The sequence below is a fragment of the Panicum virgatum genome, chromosome 5K, assembly GCF_016808335.1.
Source record: "Panicum virgatum strain AP13 chromosome 5K, P.virgatum_v5, whole genome shotgun sequence".
NCBI lineage: Eukaryota > Viridiplantae > Streptophyta > Magnoliopsida > Poales > Poaceae > Panicum > Panicum virgatum.
The window spans coordinates 46,199,864-46,219,216 of NC_053140.1; the positions used below are offsets into that span (position 1 = coordinate 46,199,864).

Consider the following 19,353-nt stretch of genomic DNA (forward strand, 5'->3'; position numbering starts at 1 on the left):
GGTAAAAATCAAGACATACAATTAGGTACCATAAACGACTGCTATGATGCAGTACCTCTGTATGCTATCTTGAAACTGATGCACACTGTGGTTAGCGCACTCAACTTCTTTGACTAATTCCTCGATTTGATCCAGAGCTTCTGTTAGTGTCTTTTTTGTCACTTCGTTTTCTTGCCTTTCAGTAACAATTAAAGCCTCTCTTGCAGTAGCATCTTCTTCGAGTCTAAGTTGTATCAAGAAAGAATACGACATGGCTACTTAAAGGCCTCATAAAAAAAATGACTATTAAAAGAGTGACACTGGGATCTCTAGAAAAAGGAAGAAAAGAAAAGGGAAACTTGATTCACCTCTATTGAAAGCTAAAAATTATTCTAAACAAATGAGTAGTGTAAGTGGTAAGCCTGACAAGCTTACAGTAGCTGGTAAACCAATTAGCCACACTTCTTTGTTTTCTACTTTTCTTATCCTGCGATTCTCCTTGCCATACATTATTTTTCTTCTGAACCTCAGATGGTTCTTTTATTGCCATTTCATTTTTATTGCTTTGCCGTTAGCAACAAGGATTGTCAATTTGTCATGATATTGCAGTTCATCAATTAGTGGGAATCCTTTTAGTATATAAAAGCCACCTATTCCTCTTAGGTTGGTCTAGGGCTTTTCTTTTCCTTTTTTTTTCTTTTGCAGTGCCTTCGACTTACATGATCAACTCGAGTTTCTCTTTTAGTGTTGGTATGTGTTTTTTTTCGATTTTGTTCTCCTAGTTGCTTTGAAAGAGAATGTCACTAGTGCTTCAAGCTTTATTCCACAGGAAATCGACAACAAGAAAGGATGGTAAATCCAGAAAGCTGTACTGGTTGGTTTGGAGAGAATTTTGGAATAATTTTAGTGGAATGTTGATGCTAACACATATACATGACAGTTTAGAAGCAGAAAAGCTTACTTCATTGCTAGCCCAAAGAGGCATATTTATAGTGCTACAAGTATGTAGACTTACTACTTGCTTGAAGTGGAAAAAACTAAGTTGACTACTGCTACCACACAGCAGATATACTTGCTAGTTAAGGAAACTATATGTCACTGCTGACCTCATACACTAATATAGGTCATGGGTGACATCACAGGATTCTATGTGCAGCTTATACAATGCTGCTAGCTTTGGAGAGTGCCTTAAGCTAAGACTTATTCATCAATCACCCCCTAAGTCTTGGTTTCTTCTAGTTTTGCAATCTTGATCATGCCAATTTTGCTGCGCAGCTCTTCAAATTGGATCCTTCCCAATGCCTTGGTTAGGATGTCAGCTAGCTGATCTTTAGTGTTGATTGTAGCTCACCCTTGTCTTCCCTTGATCAACACAGTCCCTGATGAAGTGGTATCTTGTGTCGATGTGTTTGCTGCGCTCATGGAAGACAGGATTCTTGCACAGCTCGATTGCTGCTTTGTTGTCCATCCTTAGCTCAAAGGGAGCAGGTTCTTCATCTTGGAGCTCCCCGAGCAGCCTTGACAGCCAAATGCCTTGGCAGGCAGCAGATGTGGCTGCAATGTACTCTGCCTCACATGAGGAGAGTGCCACAACTCGCTGTTTTAGCGAGTACCAGCTGATAGGACAGCTGCCGAGGAAGAAGATGCAGCCACTCGTGCTCTTGCGAGTGTCAATGTCACCAGCCATATCACTATCAGTGTAGCCGACCAGCTTCATGTTCTCCTTTTCTTCTTCCTTCTTGTACTGGAGCCCATAGGACAGAGTTCCTGCTAGGTAGCGCAGAATGCGCTTTACAGCAGCAAGGTGTCTGCTGTTGGGACTTCCATGAAGCGACTGACATAGCCCACAGCAAGCTGATGTCAGGTCGAGTGTGTGTGAGATAGCGCAGGCTCCCCACAATGCTTCTGTACAAGGTTGCATCTGCTGTAGGTGCTGAGCTAACCTTGCTCAGTTTGAACCGTGGCTCCATGGGCACTATGCAGGGATTGCAGCCTTGCATTCCACCAGCAGTGAGGATCTTGGCAGCATAGGCAGACTGAGATAGGGTGATCTTGTCCTTCTCCTGTTTCACTTCAATGCCAAGGTAGAAGGAGAGCAGTCCCAAGTCACTCATCTTGAATTTTGCCTTCATCTCTGCCTTGAATCTTTCAATCTCCTTTGGATTGCTGCCGGTAATGATGAGATCATCCACATAGACCCCAATTAGGAGCCTTTGATCTCTGCAGCCACGTGTGTACTATGCCATGTTCAGAGGCACACTGCCTTGAAACCAAGTTCCAGCAGCTGGCATCGAGTTTGACTGTTCCCATGCGCGTGGTGCTGGTGTAGGCCATACAGGCCTTGTCCAGCCGATAGACAAGGTGTTCCTTGCCTTTGATGGTGAATCCGGCGGCTGCTCGACATAGACCTCTTCTCGGAGCTCGCCATTGAGGAAAGCCGACTTGATGTCGAGGTGGTGGAGTGACCAGCCGGCGTGTGCAGCTGTAGCGACCAAGAGCCGAACAGACTCAAGTCGGGCTACCGGCGCAAACACTTCATCGAAGTCAAGCCGGCGCGCTGCACATATCCCTTGGCGACGAGACCGGGCCTTGTGGCGAACAATGTTGCCAGCAGCGTCCTTCTTCACCTTGTAAACCCACCGGAGCCCAATTGGCCGATGTCCTGGTGGGATTTCAACAAGCCGCCATGTCTTGTTCTCCTCGACTGCCCGATTTCTTCATTCATTGCTTGCTGCCACTCCAACTTCTTCTCTGCTTCAGCAAAGGATGCAGGTTCCAGTGATGAACCATGTGCAGCTCACCTTCAGCCAGCTCACGCTCCGCCATGCCGGGCAGTGGTGCGTCATCGCCCAAGGACATTGTCCAGGCGGCGGAAGCGCACAGGCGTGTCGCTGTGCTCTGCATCAAGCTGGTCTTCAGCATCAGGTGGTGGTGTGGCGAATTCCACCGGAGCTTGTTCTGCAGTAGGTGCTGCAGATGGCGCTGGTGGTGGTGTATGAGCTGTTTGCTCTGCACCCCCATCAGTTGGAGTCGGTGATGCTGCTGTTATTGTGTTGGAGCAGCAGGTGCTGGAGCATTATACATCATGGTGGTTGACTCGACAGTGAACTCCTGGGTCCGCCACTCGCCATCTGCTGATTCTTCCATCTTGCTCCAGTCCCAGCCCCTCTTCGTCGAACACCACGTCTCTCGTGATGTGGACGCGCTGGGACAGGGTCAAACACCCTGTATGCCTTGGTTCCAGCTTCATAGCCGATGAAGACAACAGCAGTGCTGCGATCTTCTAGCTTGGACTGATGAGGCCGCGTCTTCTTCATGAACGCCAAGCACCCGAAGGTGCGGAGAAAGCTTACGGCCGGCTTCTTGCCGTACCATGCCTCATATGGCGTTTTGCCATTGAGCGCCTTGGTTGGCGCTCGGTTCAAGAGGAACACAGCAGTTGACACGGCTTCTCCCCAAAACTTGGCGGGCATGCTGCGTTGTTTGAGCAGGCTGCGCGCCGTCGCCATGACGGTCTGATTGCGCCGCTCCACAACGCCATTCTGCTGCGGCGAGTATGCGCCGAGTGATGGCGCTGCACCCCCTTCGCCGCGCAGTAGTCACCAAACTCGAGGGAGGTGAACTCCCCACCATAGTCAGTGCGTAGGATCTTCAATTTCCTCCCGCTTTCAAGTTCTGCTGCAGCCTGGAACCTTTTTATGGCTGCTGGTGCGTCGCTCTTCGCTTCCAGTAGAAGCAGCCACATGAAACGGCTATAATCGTCGACTAGCAGCAAGAAATACTTCTTGCCGCCGGGAGTTGGAGGCGTGACGGGGCCACAGATGTCGCCATGAACCAAGTCGAGGCGGCTCAGCGCGGAACTTCGCCTGAGCCGGAATGGTGTCCGCTTTTGCTTGGTGAGGACGCAAGTGTCGCAGAACTGATCTGCGTGCTCGATTGCTGGCAGGCCGTAGACCATCTGCTTCTTCGCCAACTGCTGCAGGGCGTTGAAGTTGATGTGGCCGAAGCGTTCGTGCCACTTCCAGGCGTTGTCGTCGGCGCGGGCAGCAAGGGATAGAGGCCTGTCGATGTCGAGGTGCAGGGTGTAGAGCCGATTGCAGCCCCGCTCGATCCTGGCCAATAGCCGCTCATGCTGATCCCAAATGCGCATGACCCCACGCTTGATCTCCACCGTGGCATCACTCTCATCAGCTGCCCAACACTGAGAGGTTGCTCTTCAGGCGCGGGATGAAGTAGACGCCTGTCAGAGCTTGCTGCTCGCCGCTGGAGGTGGAAAGACGACCGTGCCTTGGCCCTCAATGGTCACCAGCGAACCATCGCCAAAGCGGACCGTGCCGGTGATGCTTTGGTCGAGCTCGGAGAAGACATCTCGCCGGCCAGTCATGTGGTTCGTTGCGCCGGTATCAAGGTACCACCTATTAGCATGGCGGTCGCCATCAGAGTGAGGTGGAGTTGGGCGCGAGGTTCCTCCAGATGGATTTTGAACAGAGCAGGGGTGCTCTGTTTTGGTGAAGAAGCATCCGCCTCCTCTGTTTGGAACAGCAGAGCAAAGTGCTCTGCTCCGGCGGTGCGCAGACCTCCACCATGAGCAGCGCTGGGCCATCATCTTCCTCTTCGGCAAGATTGGCCCGATCCCTGCGAGGCTTGCGGCAATCCTTGGCCCAATGGCCGTATTTGCCGCAGTTGAGGCAACCGATAGGACTGCCTCTGATCGCGAGGTGAATCGCGAGAGGAATCGTGGCGGGGCGGCCTGTATCCTCCTGAGCCACTTTGCTTCTTTTGCTTGCGTGGCGGTCGGTGATGGCCGGTGGGTGGTCCTCCAGCCTCCAGCAGAAGACCCCTCACCGGAGTTGCGTTCCTTCCAGCGTGCCTCCCACTGCTCCTCAGTAAGGTACAGCTTGCCTCCCGCTTGAGGTTGTTCCGCCGAGGAAGAGGTTGCTGCAGGGCGCTCATCCACCATCTTCAAGCGCCGGTCACCTCCTCAATGGTGAGTGTGTCGGTGTCAAGTAGCGTAACGATAGACAGAGCTATCTGCGCATACTTGTCTGGAACCACTCGGAGCAGCTTCTCGACGGCGTTCTGCTCCGAGACTTGCTCACCATAAATGGAGAGCGAGCTCATCATCCCGGAGAGGCGTAGGGCGAAGTCGTCAACCTGCTCGCCGTCGCGGAAGGAGAGCAGCTCCCAGTCGCGGCGGAGGCGCTGCAAGGTCATTTTCCTTGCACGGTCAGAGCCAACATGGATTGACTTGATCGCCTCCCAAGCTTCCTTCGCTGTGCGCTTGCTGGCCAGCGGCCGAATCATTCCGCCGGCACAGCAGAGAGGATGGCGTCTACAGCCATCCGGTCTTCCTGCCGGTCAGCATCGCCGTGCTCCACTGCATCCCATAACCCTCTGGCCTCCAGCTTCACCCGCATCAAGAGGCTCCAGTCCTCATAGTTTGTGCGAGTGAGCTGCGGGTAAGGGTGCTGCTGGCTTCCTTCACGACGCGCTGGACACCACCTCTTTGGTATGTCTCTGCGTTCTGCCACGCCGGTGTGGTGGAAGGGGAACGGCGGCGATAGGTGCGGAACCGGACATCGCCTGGAGCTGAAGTCATGGCGCCTCACTCTCAGCAGCAAGACAGGGAAGAAGACAAGACGGCAAGGAGCACAGGTCTCAGAATTTTTTAGCTCTGGTACCAAATGACAGTTTAGAAGCAGAAAAGCTTACTTCATTGCTAGCCCAAAGAGGCATATTTATAGTGCTACAAGTATGTAGACTTACTACTTGCTTGAAGTGGAAAAAACTAAGTTGACTACTGCTACCACACAGCAGATATACTTGCTAGTTAAGGAAACTATATGTCACTGCTGACCTCATACACTAATATAGGTCATGGGTGACATCACAGGATTCTATGTGCAGCTTATACAATGCTGCTAGCTTTGGAGAGTGCCTTAAGCTAAGACTTATTCATCAATACAAGATGATGTAAACACTAAACTTCTACTGGAACTTTCAATAAAAAAAAACTTCTACTGGAACAGCAATGGAAATGGGAAAGCCTTGAGCGAAATAATGCAAAACCGAACATACGGCAAGTTAGAAAAGAACAGAGACAAAGTACAATCCGAACAGGAACTGGTTCCCAGATGGCGACTCGGATCAACCTAGAGGCAATAAAACTGCATGAACACTATCTTTTATCCACATGAAAGAGAGCAGAAATTTCACTTATCCATACCATTTGAAAAGCTCTTATATGCTTTGAGGTTTGAACAGAAGTTGGTGCCGTAGCCTAAAAAATATCAAATCTAATTTAATCGCTAATAATACCTACATAATGGATAACAGCAGCTTCACATTTCTTACATATCTACGTTCATAGAAAAGCTCTGTTAGTTGCTAAGGATGATGATCAATGAGTTCTAAGTTCTAACTACTATTTGCCGAGAATCTCCCTGGAACATACTTACTAGTGAGGGTGGTTGTCACCCAGCCAACCAGGGCTTGATTCTCACCTTCTACATGCTAATGTTGAGGGTCCTACTCATGTTCTTTTTTTTTCTGACAACTAGCTGCCCCGGATACGCCTCGGATACGTTCTAGCCGTATCCTGAAAAAACGGATACGTATTTGCTTGGATACGCGTATCCGATACTTTTGGGCCAGATGGGATACAACCCAAAGCAGTAATCAGCCCAGCCAAATGCTGTTTTGGTAGTAAGAGATGATACAAAATGATGAACTTGCTGCAATAGAATTGTAGAACTAGATGAGCAGCAACTGAAGAACCCCTTGTTGAATCAATTGTGCTTTTAGAGAATGCTAGTTATAGAGGTAATGTTATATGGACATGCAAGTATTGCACATCTGAGTATAGGGGAAGTTACTCAAAAGTAAAATCTCACTTGCTGAATATCTATGTGATATTTATATATAATTATTAATTATCCTAGCCGTATCCCCGTATCAGTGTTTTTTGGGAAAGTGCGTATCCGCGTATCCGATACGTATCGTATCCGATACCCGTACCAGTATCCGTGTAACATAGGCCAGCCCAGTCAGCGTCGGTGTAGACCACCAGCTCAGTAGAGGACGAGCGGTGAAGCACCAATCCGAGGTCCACAGTGCCACGGACGTAGCGGAGGAGACGCTTCAGCGCAGCAAGATGTGACTCCCGGGGATCATGCATATGGAGACAGACCTGCTGAACAGCGTAGGTGAGATCCGGCCTGGTGAAGATGAGGTAGTGCAAAGCGCCAGCCAGACTCCGGTAGTCAGTAGGATCAACCACCGGATCACCCAGATCAGCAGACAGCTTCGCCTGAGTGTCGACAGGAGTGGAGCAGGGCTTGCAATCAGTCATCCCAGCCCTCTCCAGAATATCGAGTGCGTACTGCCGCTGGTGAAGAAGAAGACCAGACGAGCGAGGCTCAACAGTGACGCCCAAGAAGTGGTGGAGCTGACCCAGATCCTTCATAGCAAACTCCTGCTGCAGAGAGGACATGACACTCTGAAGTAGCTGCTGACTAGAGGCTGTGAGCACAATGTCATTGACATAGAGCAGCAGATATGCAGTCTCATCCCCACGGCGGTAGATGAAGAGAGACGTGTCGGACTTGGCCTCGGTGAACCCCAATGTCAGCAAGAACGTGGCGAACAGAGAGTACCAAACCCGAGGAGCCTGCTTCAGACCATAGAGAGACTTGTTGAGCCGGCAGACCATATCTGGACAACTCGAGTCCACAAATCCCGCTGGCTGAGAGCAGTAGACAGTCTCTGAGAGAGTGCCGTGAAGAAATGCATTCTTCACGTCCAACTGGTGCACAGGCCAGGAGCGCGAGAGCGCAAGCGAGAGGACTGTGCGCACCATAGCGGGCTTCACCACTGGGATGAAGGTCTCATCATAGTCCACACCAGGTCGCTGAGTAAACCCCCGGAGAACCCAGCGAGCCTTGTAGCGCTCCAGTGTGCCATCAGCCCGACGCTTATGCGTCCAGATCCACTTGCCAGTCAACACATTGCAACCAGACGGACGCGGCACGAGGTCCCACGTCTGGTTGGCAAGAAGAGCCGCGTACTCCTCTTCCATCGCACGACGCCAGTGAGGATCAGCCAATGCGTCGCGGACAGAGGAGGGTACCGGAGAGACCAGCGGCTCTCCCTCAATGGCGGAGAGAGTCGCGGCCTGAGACGCCATCCGCCGAATCACCATGGGATGAATATGCTGAGGGTCCCGATGGATGACTGGCGGGTGGTACACCTCCGGCTCGGCTCGAGAGGGAGCCGGCGGCGGCGGCGACGGCTCCGGTGTAGGCGTCGCAGGAGCCTCCGGAGCAGGAGGCGGCGCTGGTGTCGACGCCGAACGACGCCGGTGTCGACGCCGAACGACGCCGGTACACCTGCACCGGCTGAGCGTACCGCGCAGGGGCAGGGGAAGGCACAGGGGCCGCGCGTGGCACAGCGGGAGACACCGGGTCCGCGCGCGGCATGACCGGAGGTCCGGGGGCCGCGCGTGGCGCGACCGCGGGCACCGGGGCCGCGCTCGGCGCAGCAGGGATCACCGGAAGCGGTGCTGGTGCGCCGGGAAAACCTGCAGGAAAAGGACAGACAGGTAACGGTGGCTGAACCACCGGGTTAGTCGGAAACAAAGACTCCAGCTCGGGGTCGGGAGAAGGTGTGGAGGAGGTGGAGTAGGGGAAATCCGACTCGTCAAAGACGACGTGTCGGGAGATCAGAACGCGGCGAGAGGTGAGGTCAAAGCATCGGTACCCCTTGTGGTCAGGGGAGTACCCGAGGAACACACAACGAGTCGAGCGGGGCGCAGCTTGTGAGAAACGGTGGCGGAGGTGTTAGGGTAACACGCACACCCGAAGACCCGAAGGTGGTCGTAGCGAGGAGGAGTACCGAAGAGAGTGTGGTGTGGAGTGGGAGCAGGAGAAGAAGTGGACGGAAGGCGGTTGAGCAGGTAGGTGGCGGTGTGGAGGCTCTCAGCCCAGAAGCGCGGGGGCAGAGAGGCTTGGATCAGAAGGGTGCGCACGACGTCGTTCGTTGTGCGAATCATCCGCTCAGCCTTGCCGTTCTGAGGAGAGGTATACGGACAAGACAAACACAGCTGAACACCCCGAGAGAGAAAGAAGGAACGGGAGGTGGAGTTATCGAACTCCCGCCCGTCGTCACACTGGACGGCCTTACCAGCGAGGCTGAACTGAGTGGACACCCAGACAAAGAAGTGGAGAAGGGTGGGGAAGGTCTCAGACTTGGCGCGCAAAGGGAAAGTCCAAGAGTAATGAGAAAAATCATCAACAATGACCAGGTAATATTTGTAGCCAGACATGCTGAGTACAGGAGATGTCCACAGGTCACAGTAAATAAGATCAAAAGCATGCGCAACATGCGAAGAAGAAGAAAACGGAAGTCTAACATGACGACCTAACTGGCACGCATTACAGAGGTGCTCAGCAGGAGCCCTAGTACATGGAACATCGGTACTACGACTAAGCTGAGCCAAAACGTCGCGGCCGGGGTGTCCAAGCCGGCGGTGCCAGGTGGTGGAAGAAGGCATCACGGCAAAAGCAGTAGACGAAGAAGAAGTCGAAAACGGAGCAGCGGAAGCAGGAAGCCGAAGAGTGTAAAGGGGCCCGGGCTATCACATTTGAGGAGCGGACGCCGGGAAGCCAAATCCTTCACAGTAAGACCAGAAGAGTCAAATTCGATAGAACAGGAGTTGTCAGCAGTAAACTGGCGAATGGAAAGAAAGTTATGAACCATTTGAGGAGCAACAAGAACATTAGGAAGACGAGGAGCAGAACCCACAGCGGTGATAGAAAGGCAAGACCCATCACCAACCATGATAGAAGAAGGACAAGAGGGGTGTGGGGGTCGGACAGAAGAGAGGATACCAGCATCAGGAGTGGTGTGGAACGAGGCACCCGAGTCGGCGATCCACTCGGTGCTGACCGGCGGCGTCAGTCCCATGGTGATGAAGTACTGCGCCAGAGCGGCCTGGTCCCACCCCCAGGCCAGATCGGCTGCTGGCTGGGCTGAGCGAGCGGGGTCCAGTACGGCGCAGAGAGGGGAGCAGCACCGGTGAACATGGCCGCCGGCTGGAGCTGAGGATGAGGCCCCCCTCCCGGACTCTGGAATGGCCACATCGAGATGCGCCCTGACCATGGGTTGCTGAAGGATGGCCAGGGCGTACCTCCAGGGGCAGGGGCAGGAGCGGGAGTCGGAGCCTGAGTCGGAGCGACCCCACGGCCCCCACCGGTACCGCTACCCCCAGAAGCAGGGCCACCAGTGCCACCCCCCCCCCCCCCCCCCCCGCCGACGACGTCCACGCCCCCCCCCCTCCCACACCTCCGGACTGCCAGGCGGGAGCAGCACCAAGGAGAGAGGTGGCAGGGGTGACGGAGGAAGCCGGTGGAGCAGCGACGAGCGTGTTGGAGGTGGACGAGGGCGATTCGGGCGCAAGACCCCTGGTGATCTCCTCGAGGGCGAGGTCGTCCCGGACCTGCAGGAAGGAGAGGAAGGGCCTCTGGCGGGCGATCCAGCTCTTCAGGTGATCATAGGTGCCGCTCAGGCCCCGCAGGACATTGAGCACCAAGACCCGATTGGACACCGGATCCCCGAGGTCGTGAAGAGCATCGGCCATGCCCTTCATCCGCCGGCAGTACTCGCCAACGGAGAGGTCCCCCTGCACGAAGGTGCGGAAGGTGGCGTCAAGCTGGAGGGCGCGGTACTCGGCGTTGCCGAGGAATTGCCCCTCGAGTGCCACCCAGGCCTGCCGCGCGGTGCCGCCGTGGGTCCTGACGAGCTCCTGAAGCTCTAGGGAGATGGTCCCGAAGATCCAGGACATGGCGACGCTGTCGAGGCGCAGCCACGCCACGTCCTGCGCCTCAATCGGCGTGTCGAGGACGTAGTCGTCGAGGGCGTAGCGGCGGAGGGCGAGCAGGACCTGGTCCCGCCAGCGTCCGTAGGAGGAGGACGTCGGGTCGAGAAGGACGGTGACTAGGGCCCTGATGTTCTGGACGCCGGCGGCCTGGAGGTGGAGCTGGGCGACCATGAGGTCGGTCGGGTCGTACCGGGCTCCAGATCCAGCGGGCGGGGCCTGGCGGGAGGAAGGGGCGCCGGGCTCGGGGTCGACGGGCCGCTGGCCGGAGGAGACGCGGAGTAAGCGCTCCGCCTCGGCGACCCGGAGAGCGGAGGCGTCGGCCGCGGCGCGCTCGCGCTCCCAGGCGAGGGCAGCCACGTGGACCCGCTCCTGGGCTGCCGAAGCCTCCGACTTGGCGGCGAGAAGGGCCGCGGCAAGAGCGGCGTCGGCCTGCTGCCCGCGGAGGGCGGCGGCGAAGAGCGGCGCATCCGCGGGCGAGATCCTGATCCCGGTCCACGCGGCATCAGGCGCGGCGTCGGCGGCATGCTGCTTGCCGGCAGCGATGGCGACTTGGTGTGCGGCGGCCTGCGCGGCCGGATCCGCCGCGTCGTCGCCCGGCGGCGGTTGTGGCGGGTCGGCGACGTTCGTGAGGGCGGCGAGGGTCGTGGCGGCGGCAGCAGGAGCCCAGGGGGCGGCAGGCCACGGCGCCGGCGGCCAGAGGCCCTAAGCAGAGGAGTCCCGAGCAGAGGATAGGGGAGCAGAGGAGGTCGCGCCGCCGAGAGCAGAGGAGAAGGGAGGGAAGGAGGAGAGGGGCGGCTTGTATTCCTCCAAACCCTAGAAGGGTGGGATATATAGATCCTATGCATGGGCCTCTAGATGGGTCTCTATACATGTGCTCACATATACACCAACACTTTTTAGCTATTCTTGCAATATTTTTTAAAATGCTTTACTTATTGCTTGATTTTTTTTAAACTATTCAGGAACATGTTAATCTTGTAAAAGAAATATCCTATATGGTTATAGGACAAGAGTGCTTATCCATGTGAGTTCACTAACATGATGTGTGCATTTTGACAGACAAATAAATAGGCAACTGAGAGACCGCATTGGATATCAGTCTAAGGTAAGAATCTAACCTCTGTAAAGAATCTTGAAGAAGCCCATTTCTTCCATCAGCATCTTCAAGCTTCCTTTGCAGCTCTCCTATTTCCCCCTGAGAGTCAGCTAGTTGTTTCATGATTACATCAGTTTGCTGCTTTTCAGATCTCAACGAAGTTTCCAGTGCTGCGATATTTTCTTCATGTCTAAAACAATGAGGAACAAATGATAAGCTAAGAGAATAGTGGGATAATAGAATGGTTCACAAACTAATGACAGGCAGCTCTCCGGCCAGTTTGAGAAAAAAAAAGATCATGAGACTGCAGGCTTAGCAAGTGATATTGAAAATCAGAAATGAAATGTTCTCAAGCATAAAAATAGGTAAAGCTAAACATTAAGTAACAGACCTTTGGATAGTTTCTCGGAAGTGGGCAATTTCTTTTTCAGCAACTTCAATTTTCATGAGTAAATTCTGGTTTCTATCCTCAGATTCACTAAGGGATTTCTTAGTTGCTTCACTTTCTTGTCTTTCTAATGTCAATAGAGCATCCTTCTCCCTTAATCTTTCTTCAAGGCTATGTCCATCCATGAAAAAAAAAGGAACAACTGTTAGTCTACCAAAACATGAGGAGTTAATCTGTACCCTTTCTCTGTGCAAATAGATTCATACACCGTATCTTTTTAGTATATTGTCTCATAAACATCTTTTCCATTTACTATATATATTTCGTACACCAGGATCTCTCTTGATGCATCCCCTCAGAAGGTAAAAGAAAATTAACAGAGTTCTATGAATTTATGAAATATATAGTTTCGAAGAAAATATCAAATAAAAAAATGCTAAAAAAAACCTAATGCATGAATGCTCGGTTAGACTTATTGCAAAGGAAGAAAAGAAAAAACCTTTGTATAGTAGTCTGAAGCAGGGTAGATTTTTCATCAGTGTCCCCAACTTCTCTTTGAAGCTCTTCAATTTTTTCTCGTGCTTCAGCTAGTTCTACCAAACTTGCCTCGTGTTGTTGCTTCTCAAAAGTTAGTGAAGATTCCAGAGTTTTCATGGCTTCTTCAAATCTGCATTCCACAATGAGCAAGCTATTGGAAATGGAACACATATGTAGAAGGATGAAAAAGAAGCTTAAATCGGTACAACTAACAATATCTATCAATGTGCTTTCGGGCCAATATTTATTTCTAAAAAACAGCAACGACATTATAAAATATGCAAATTAGGGATTATAGATGATGCTACAATTCAGAGTTGACCATATTATTTTCTGGAATAAGCACAAACCTTTGAGCAGTTTCACGGAGGAGATCATTTTGTTTCATAGCATCTTCAAGCTTGCTTACCAGTGCTTCATTTTTTGCTTGAGATTCAGCAAATGTAGCAATAGTTGCTTCATTTTGTTGTCTTTCGATTAGCAAAAGGGCCTCTCCTTCTCTTATAGTCCCTTCTAGTCTGAGCCAATAAAGAAAATTTTGCATTATCAGAGTAATGTAATGCCTAGAAAATGCGGAACTATTACCACCTATCAAAATAAGAAACTGCGGCAATTTCCAGAGCAATTGGAACCTACAGGAGTGAATCTAGGAATGACAACAAAGGCTCCCAGTTATTTAAATTAATTAACAAGACACCCATGGTTTCAAAATTATTGGTGTATATGTGAGCCCATGTATAGAGACCCATCTAGAGGCCCATGTATAGGATCTATATATCCCACCCTTCTAGGGTTTGGAGGAATACATCTCATTATTCTCTCCTACATGGTATCAATAGCCTAGATCCTCTCTTCCCTCTCCAGCCACCGCCGCCGCATCCATGGCCGGCCGGCCGCCGGCGCCGCCGGACTTCCCTTCCCTCTCCTCCTTCCTCCCTCTCTCCCCTGGATCTGGCGTTGCGGGCCATGCTACGGCTGCCGCCGGCTCTGCTCTGGCCGCCCTTCCCTGGCGCGCCTCTGCTTCTGGATCCGGCGCTGCGGGCCATGCTCCGGCCGCCGCCGGCCCTGCTCTGGCCGCCATGCCCTGGCGCGCCTCTGGCGCCGCCGGGCCGGCCTCTGCCGCCGCCGCCTGGTCCGTGCTCAGGCCAGCCCCGGATGGCGCAGCCGCCGCCGCCGCCGCGTGGTCCCTGCTCCCGGCCGCCGCCTCTTCCTCTACCGCTGCCCAGCACGTCGACAGGCCCGGCCTCCCGGAGCGCGCACGCCACGGCGTCCGCGTCCCGCGCGTCGGCCGTGTGGACGCCTACGTCGCCGCGGCCGGACACGCGCTGGATGGCGGCGCGCGCTTTCTCGAGGCGGGCGAGGTTGCCGGCCAGGATGGAGATCCGAGCGCCCTTGCCGCTGGACCCGCCCGTGATGCTCCTCCTCCTGCTGGTTCCGCCCGTGGCCATGGCGAGCCCGATGCCGCGCCTCCTGACGAGCAGCTCGCGGCGCTCCCACTGGCTGCTGCCCTGGGCGCTCGTGGCGCCAGCAACTCCGCTGCTCCGGGCGCCACCGCCCCTGCTGCTACTGCCCTGCCGCCCCTTGGCGCGCGCCGGCCTCCCCTGCTCCCCTGCAGCCCGCGGGCGCTGCAGCCGTGGGGCCCCTACAGTCCAGCAGTCCTCTGCTCTCCTCTGCGTGGATCTGCGTGGATCCCGGACGCCGCGACCTCCTCTGTTCTGGGCGCCACAAGCCGTCACCGCATCCGGAGGCCTTCGAGCGCCCGCCCGCGACCTCCCCTGCTATGGGGGTGCCGTGGCTGCCCCCGCCCGCGATCTCCCCTGCTCTGCGGGACCTCGAGGCCAAGCTCGCGCGGGCGCACGCCGCGCGGGCGCACGCCGCGCGGGCCGTCGCGCCCGCCGCGCGGGCCACCGTCGCTCCCGCCGCCGCCGCGCACGCTGCGCAGGCCGCGCGGGCCGCCGCCTCTCGCCGAAGCGCACGCTGCGCACGCCGCGTAGGCTGTCGCGCCCGCCGCGCAGGTCGTCGCGCCCAGGAACCCCGCGCGGGCCGCTTCCTCGCTCGCCGCCGTGCGCGCCGCATAGGCCGCCGCCCCTGGCGCGTGGCTGCTCCTGGCCCTGGAGGTACGCCCTGGCCATCCTTCAGCGCCCCATGGCCATGGCGCATCCCGATGTGGCCGTTTCAGGGTCTTGGGGGGCCCTCGTCCTCAGCCCCAGCTGGCGGCCATGCTCGTCGCTGCTGCTCTCCTGTTCGCGCCGTTCTGGACCCCGTCCGCTCCACCTAGCCAGCAGCCTTCCTGGCCTTGGGGGTGGGACCAGGCCGCACTGGCGCAGTCCCTCAGCGCCATGGGGCTGACGCCGCCGGTCAGCACCGAGTGGATCGCCGACTCGGGTGCCTCCTTCCACACCACCCCACATGCCGGTCAGCACCGAGTGACGCCGCAGGAGGGAAGGAGGAGAGGGGAAGGGAGGGGGCCGGCGGCACCGGCGGCCGGCCGGCCATGGCCGGCGGTGGCGGGTGCTGCGGGCTGGGAGTTGGGAGGGAGCAGAGGAAGGGAAACCCTAACCTAGGCTAATGATACCATAATGACGGGAATAATTGCTCTATTCCTCCAACCCTAGATGGGTGGGTATATATAGAATCTATACATGGGCCTCTAGGTGGGCCTCTATACACATGGGCTCAATATACTCCAACAGAGTCGACTAGAATCGTGGATATGTTTGGCTGCTGCCACTGCTATAACTATAATAGTTCCATTCCAACACTGAGCGAATGTAATTACTAAATGCATTTGGACCAACTCGGTAGAAGAGTCAATAATGTCATGAAGTTAAGGAAATTGAGCAGCAAACCTCTGTACAATATCACTAAATTGCTTGATCTTTTCATCTGCATCACTGACTTTCTTATTCAACTCTTCATTCATCTCCAGAGCATTAGCATGTGCTTTCTTTCTTATATCATTCTCCTCTCGTTCAGCTACTAGCAGCTCCTGTAACAATAGTATACACAACATTCTGAACAGTGCCTAATGTGCTAAGTTTATGCTGCAACTTAACTAAATTCTAAAGGAAATCTTATGATAATATACTTTTTAGTACGTATATAATACTGAGTATATTAAACTAATAATATCCATTTGATAAAACTGAACAAGACTAGTCCCGGTTTAACTCCTGCTTGTAAAACAGTTACTAAAAACAGTAATATCATCGGTGAAGAACATACCTTGAGGCCCTCAATTTCAGTAGTCAACAAATTGATCCTTTCTCTTTCTTGAGCTAGAGCTTCTTCAACAGCCTTTTTAGCTGATTCTTGTTCCTGCATCGCTTTGACTTCTTCTACTTGCTGCTCCATCTTATGAAGAGCAGTCTTCAGTTTGGAAATCTCTTCTGCTTTGGACTTCGCCAGATCATCCTGTAAATTGAATATACATGAGTATGATCCATAGATGCTATGTCTATAAGCATAAAAAGTGCAGTTGCACAATGTGTCAGCATATGATGCTTGGTGTACTTCTAGGTTTAAAAGAATAGGCTTGTGTGGCCCAAGTATTTAAATATTTTTCAACAATTCCAATGGGATCAAGACCAAGTATTGACCCTTAGTTTCTTCTCCAGGCCTAGGCGGTTTGTTAGCTCTTCCACACGTTGCTCAAGTTTCTCTTTAGCCACCTTTAGAGCTTGTGTATCTCTTGCGGCCTAGAAAACATGCAAACCCAAACAAGCTTAGAATAAGTCTTACAGAATAAAAACCATAACAGGTGCTCAAGTACCATTCTGAGCTTCCTCAGCTCCTTCTTGGCAACCCTTCTTCGCCAAGCACACTGATACGTTAGTGCCGCTCTCTTCAACTTCATATAATTTGAGTAATCTCTGTGGCAACGCCATTGGGACTGCAGCAGGAAATATCATAGTGAATTAGTGATGGTCCAAATAGACGAGAAAAAAAGTACAAGAACATATAATAATGACAGGATATAAATGCCCATCTGCAGTATAAGTAAAACAGCAGTAAATTGCTATAAGAAATGCTAAACTACCTGGATACGGATTGAAGCTTTATTTCTCTTTCTGAAGTTGAACTCATTGCGAGCTGCCATGGCCCTTACCCCTGCCTGCAATGTAACAGCTGACAAGCGCAGTTGGCAATAAGTTTTCCAGGCAAAATACCATCGGGTGGTTTTCTGAATTCTCAATGCTGCTGCTTCCTGCCTCAGGAATTCATGTTGCTTACAAGCCAATCTTGCTGTAATTAAAAAAAATCTTAGTATATGTACAACTGTACAAGGCTCCACTGTGCCTCTATGAGCATGCATTTTATTTCAAAGTCCATACTGAGAGGTTTTACCTCTAACAAAAGACTGCAAACAAATAGATGCATCTCGTAGTACCAGGAACTGCTCACGAGCAACGTGAGTACGGTATTGACTCTGAACACCTCTTGCTGCATTATTTCGCATCTCTGTTCTTCTAGCATCCAGTTCAGCCATTTGACCAGCCCTCAGAAATACCTTAGTTCTTCCTATCTGTTGCTCAGAACGTATTTACAGTATGAGAGCGATGAGTATATAAACTTCTAAAGCATACAATTTTATATGATATAGAATAGCTACCCAAGATAATTTTTTGGGGGGCTCAAATGTATACAGAAATTAGCTTAAACAAAGAGGTGAAACAATGTTGATCAAATGACTGGCAGTGGCCATTATTGAAACCACTCTCACTCCAACCACAATAAACCTCACCAAGAACCAATTCTATAATTAAAACCTCATGAGTTCTTTGTGGTGAATTGGTACCCATTCCAGCGAACTCAATGCCTTATTCTTTGAATTTTTTTGGTAATTCATGTTGTCTGTATTCGAGGGGGAAATATTTCATGTTGTCTACATACAAGAACAACAAAATGTCTTTAACTTGAAGCAATCAAACTTGCTAGCTTAGAACATGACATACTCTAGAACGCAGCTGAAAATAGCTTTCGGGGAAAAAAAGAATGCAGCTGAAACCCAAACAACAAACCTATTTGGGCTCACATGGCCTGCCCACTTGTGTTGGCAATCCCTCACACACTCACACACACTTTGCAGGTGGAAGATGAACAAGATGAGAGGAAGAACTCAGGAAGAGCACACGAGAAGTGGAGCTGCTTAATCTCCAGAGCTGCAGCTGCCGTCTCCTTTATACACAACCAAGTCAAGGTGAGTTATTTACATGGTATGGCTCTATAGTGCCTTGCAGCCTCTACCACTACTTCCTACTGCTGCTGCTGCTACTTGCTACTGCTACCATGCTGCTACTTGCAGCTGCTACTATATGCACCAGTTCTTTGCCGCCCAAATTCAAGTGGCAAGCCATGGCAGGTCAAAGTGCTAGTGCTACTACTACTACCAGGAAGGAAAGGCAAGCATGAGCATGGGTAATTATCTAACATTTCTTCCCCTAATTGCACTGCTCTTACTTGATCTCCTCAACCCCAATCTTGGTCCTCAACTCTGTGAGTCGAACGCGCCCAAGTGGCTTGGTGAGGATGTCCCCGAGCTGTCGAGCTGTCTCGACATGCTCGAGCTTGATCTGTCCACCATCGACACAGTCACGGATGAAGTGATACTTGGTGTCGATGTGCTTGCTCCGGTCGTGGTGGACGGGGTTCTTTGCTAAAGCGATGGCGGACTGATTGTCCACCATCAGGATGGGTGCCCGAGCTTCTTCTCTGGTGAGCTCAGCCAGCAGCCGCCCCAGCCAAACTCCCTGGCAACATGTCGTCGCCGCTGCAATGTACTCTGCCTCGCAGGTGCTCAGCGCGACGACCTTCTGCTTCATTGATTGCCAGGAGATCGGGCACGCTCCAAGGAAGAAGAGCACGCCAGTCGTGCTCCTTCTTCCATCAACGTCGCCCGCCATGTTGTCGCTGAACCCGATCAGCTCCAGCTCTCCTCTGCTCCTCCTTGGGTAGACGAGCCTGTAGTCGCGCGTCCCTCTCCTTTGCTCCTCCTTGGGTAGACGAGCCCGTAGTCGCACGTCCCTGCCACATAGCGGAGCAGATACTTGACCGCAGCGAGGTGATCCTCCCGCGGCTCCGCCATGAACCGGCTCATGTACCCCACGGCGAACCCGATGTCCGGCCGTGTGTGCGTGAGGTAGCGAAGCGCGCCGACGATGCTCCGGCAGCTCGTGGCATCCACCAAGGGGGCAGTGCTGTCCTTTGACAGCTTGATCTTCTCCTCCATGGGCGTCTGGCACGCCCTACACTCGCCCTTCCCGCTCCGCTCCAGCAGCTTCCCAGCGTAGGAGCTCTGGCGGAGCGTGATGGCCTCCCTCACCTGCTCCACCTCAATGCCGAGGTAGTAGGTGAGCAGGCCGAGGTCTGACATGCGGAACATCGACTTCGTCTTCTCCTTGAACGCGTCGATGTCCCGCTGCTCTGCGCCGGTGACGATGAGATCGTCGACGTACACGCCAACGATCACCAGTCCTC

The 19,353-nt window shown here is 53.1% G+C and overlaps 1 protein-coding gene across 13 annotated transcripts in view; it reads right to left on the minus strand.

Annotated features, from left to right (window-relative positions):
- The window catches only part of LOC120707823 (myosin-17-like), a 42,223-nt gene that overhangs the window by 10,173 nt on the left and 12,697 nt on the right, over nt 1-19,353 (minus strand). For 7 of the 13 annotated variants that reach the window (XM_039992838.1, XM_039992845.1, XM_039992841.1 and 4 more), the window contains exons 20-29: nt 17,224-17,401; nt 16,916-17,121; nt 16,649-16,768; nt 16,476-16,574; nt 16,102-16,290; nt 15,726-15,865; nt 13,227-13,394; nt 12,839-13,006; nt 12,343-12,510; nt 11,974-12,141 (exon numbers count right to left, since the gene is read on the minus strand). In XM_039992838.1, coding sequence (XP_039848772.1) covers nt 11,974-12,141; nt 12,343-12,510; nt 12,839-13,006; nt 13,227-13,394; nt 15,726-15,865; nt 16,102-16,290; nt 16,476-16,574; nt 16,649-16,768; nt 16,916-17,121; nt 17,224-17,401 — 1,604 coding nt within the window. Of the gene's footprint in view, nt 1-55; nt 224-11,973; nt 12,142-12,342; nt 12,511-12,838; nt 13,007-13,226; nt 13,395-15,725; nt 15,866-16,101; nt 16,291-16,475; nt 16,575-16,648; nt 16,769-16,915; nt 17,122-17,223; nt 17,402-19,353 lie in introns of all 13 variants that reach the window. The other 6 variants (XM_039992837.1, XM_039992839.1, XM_039992840.1 and 3 more) reach the window with 1 other exon arrangement.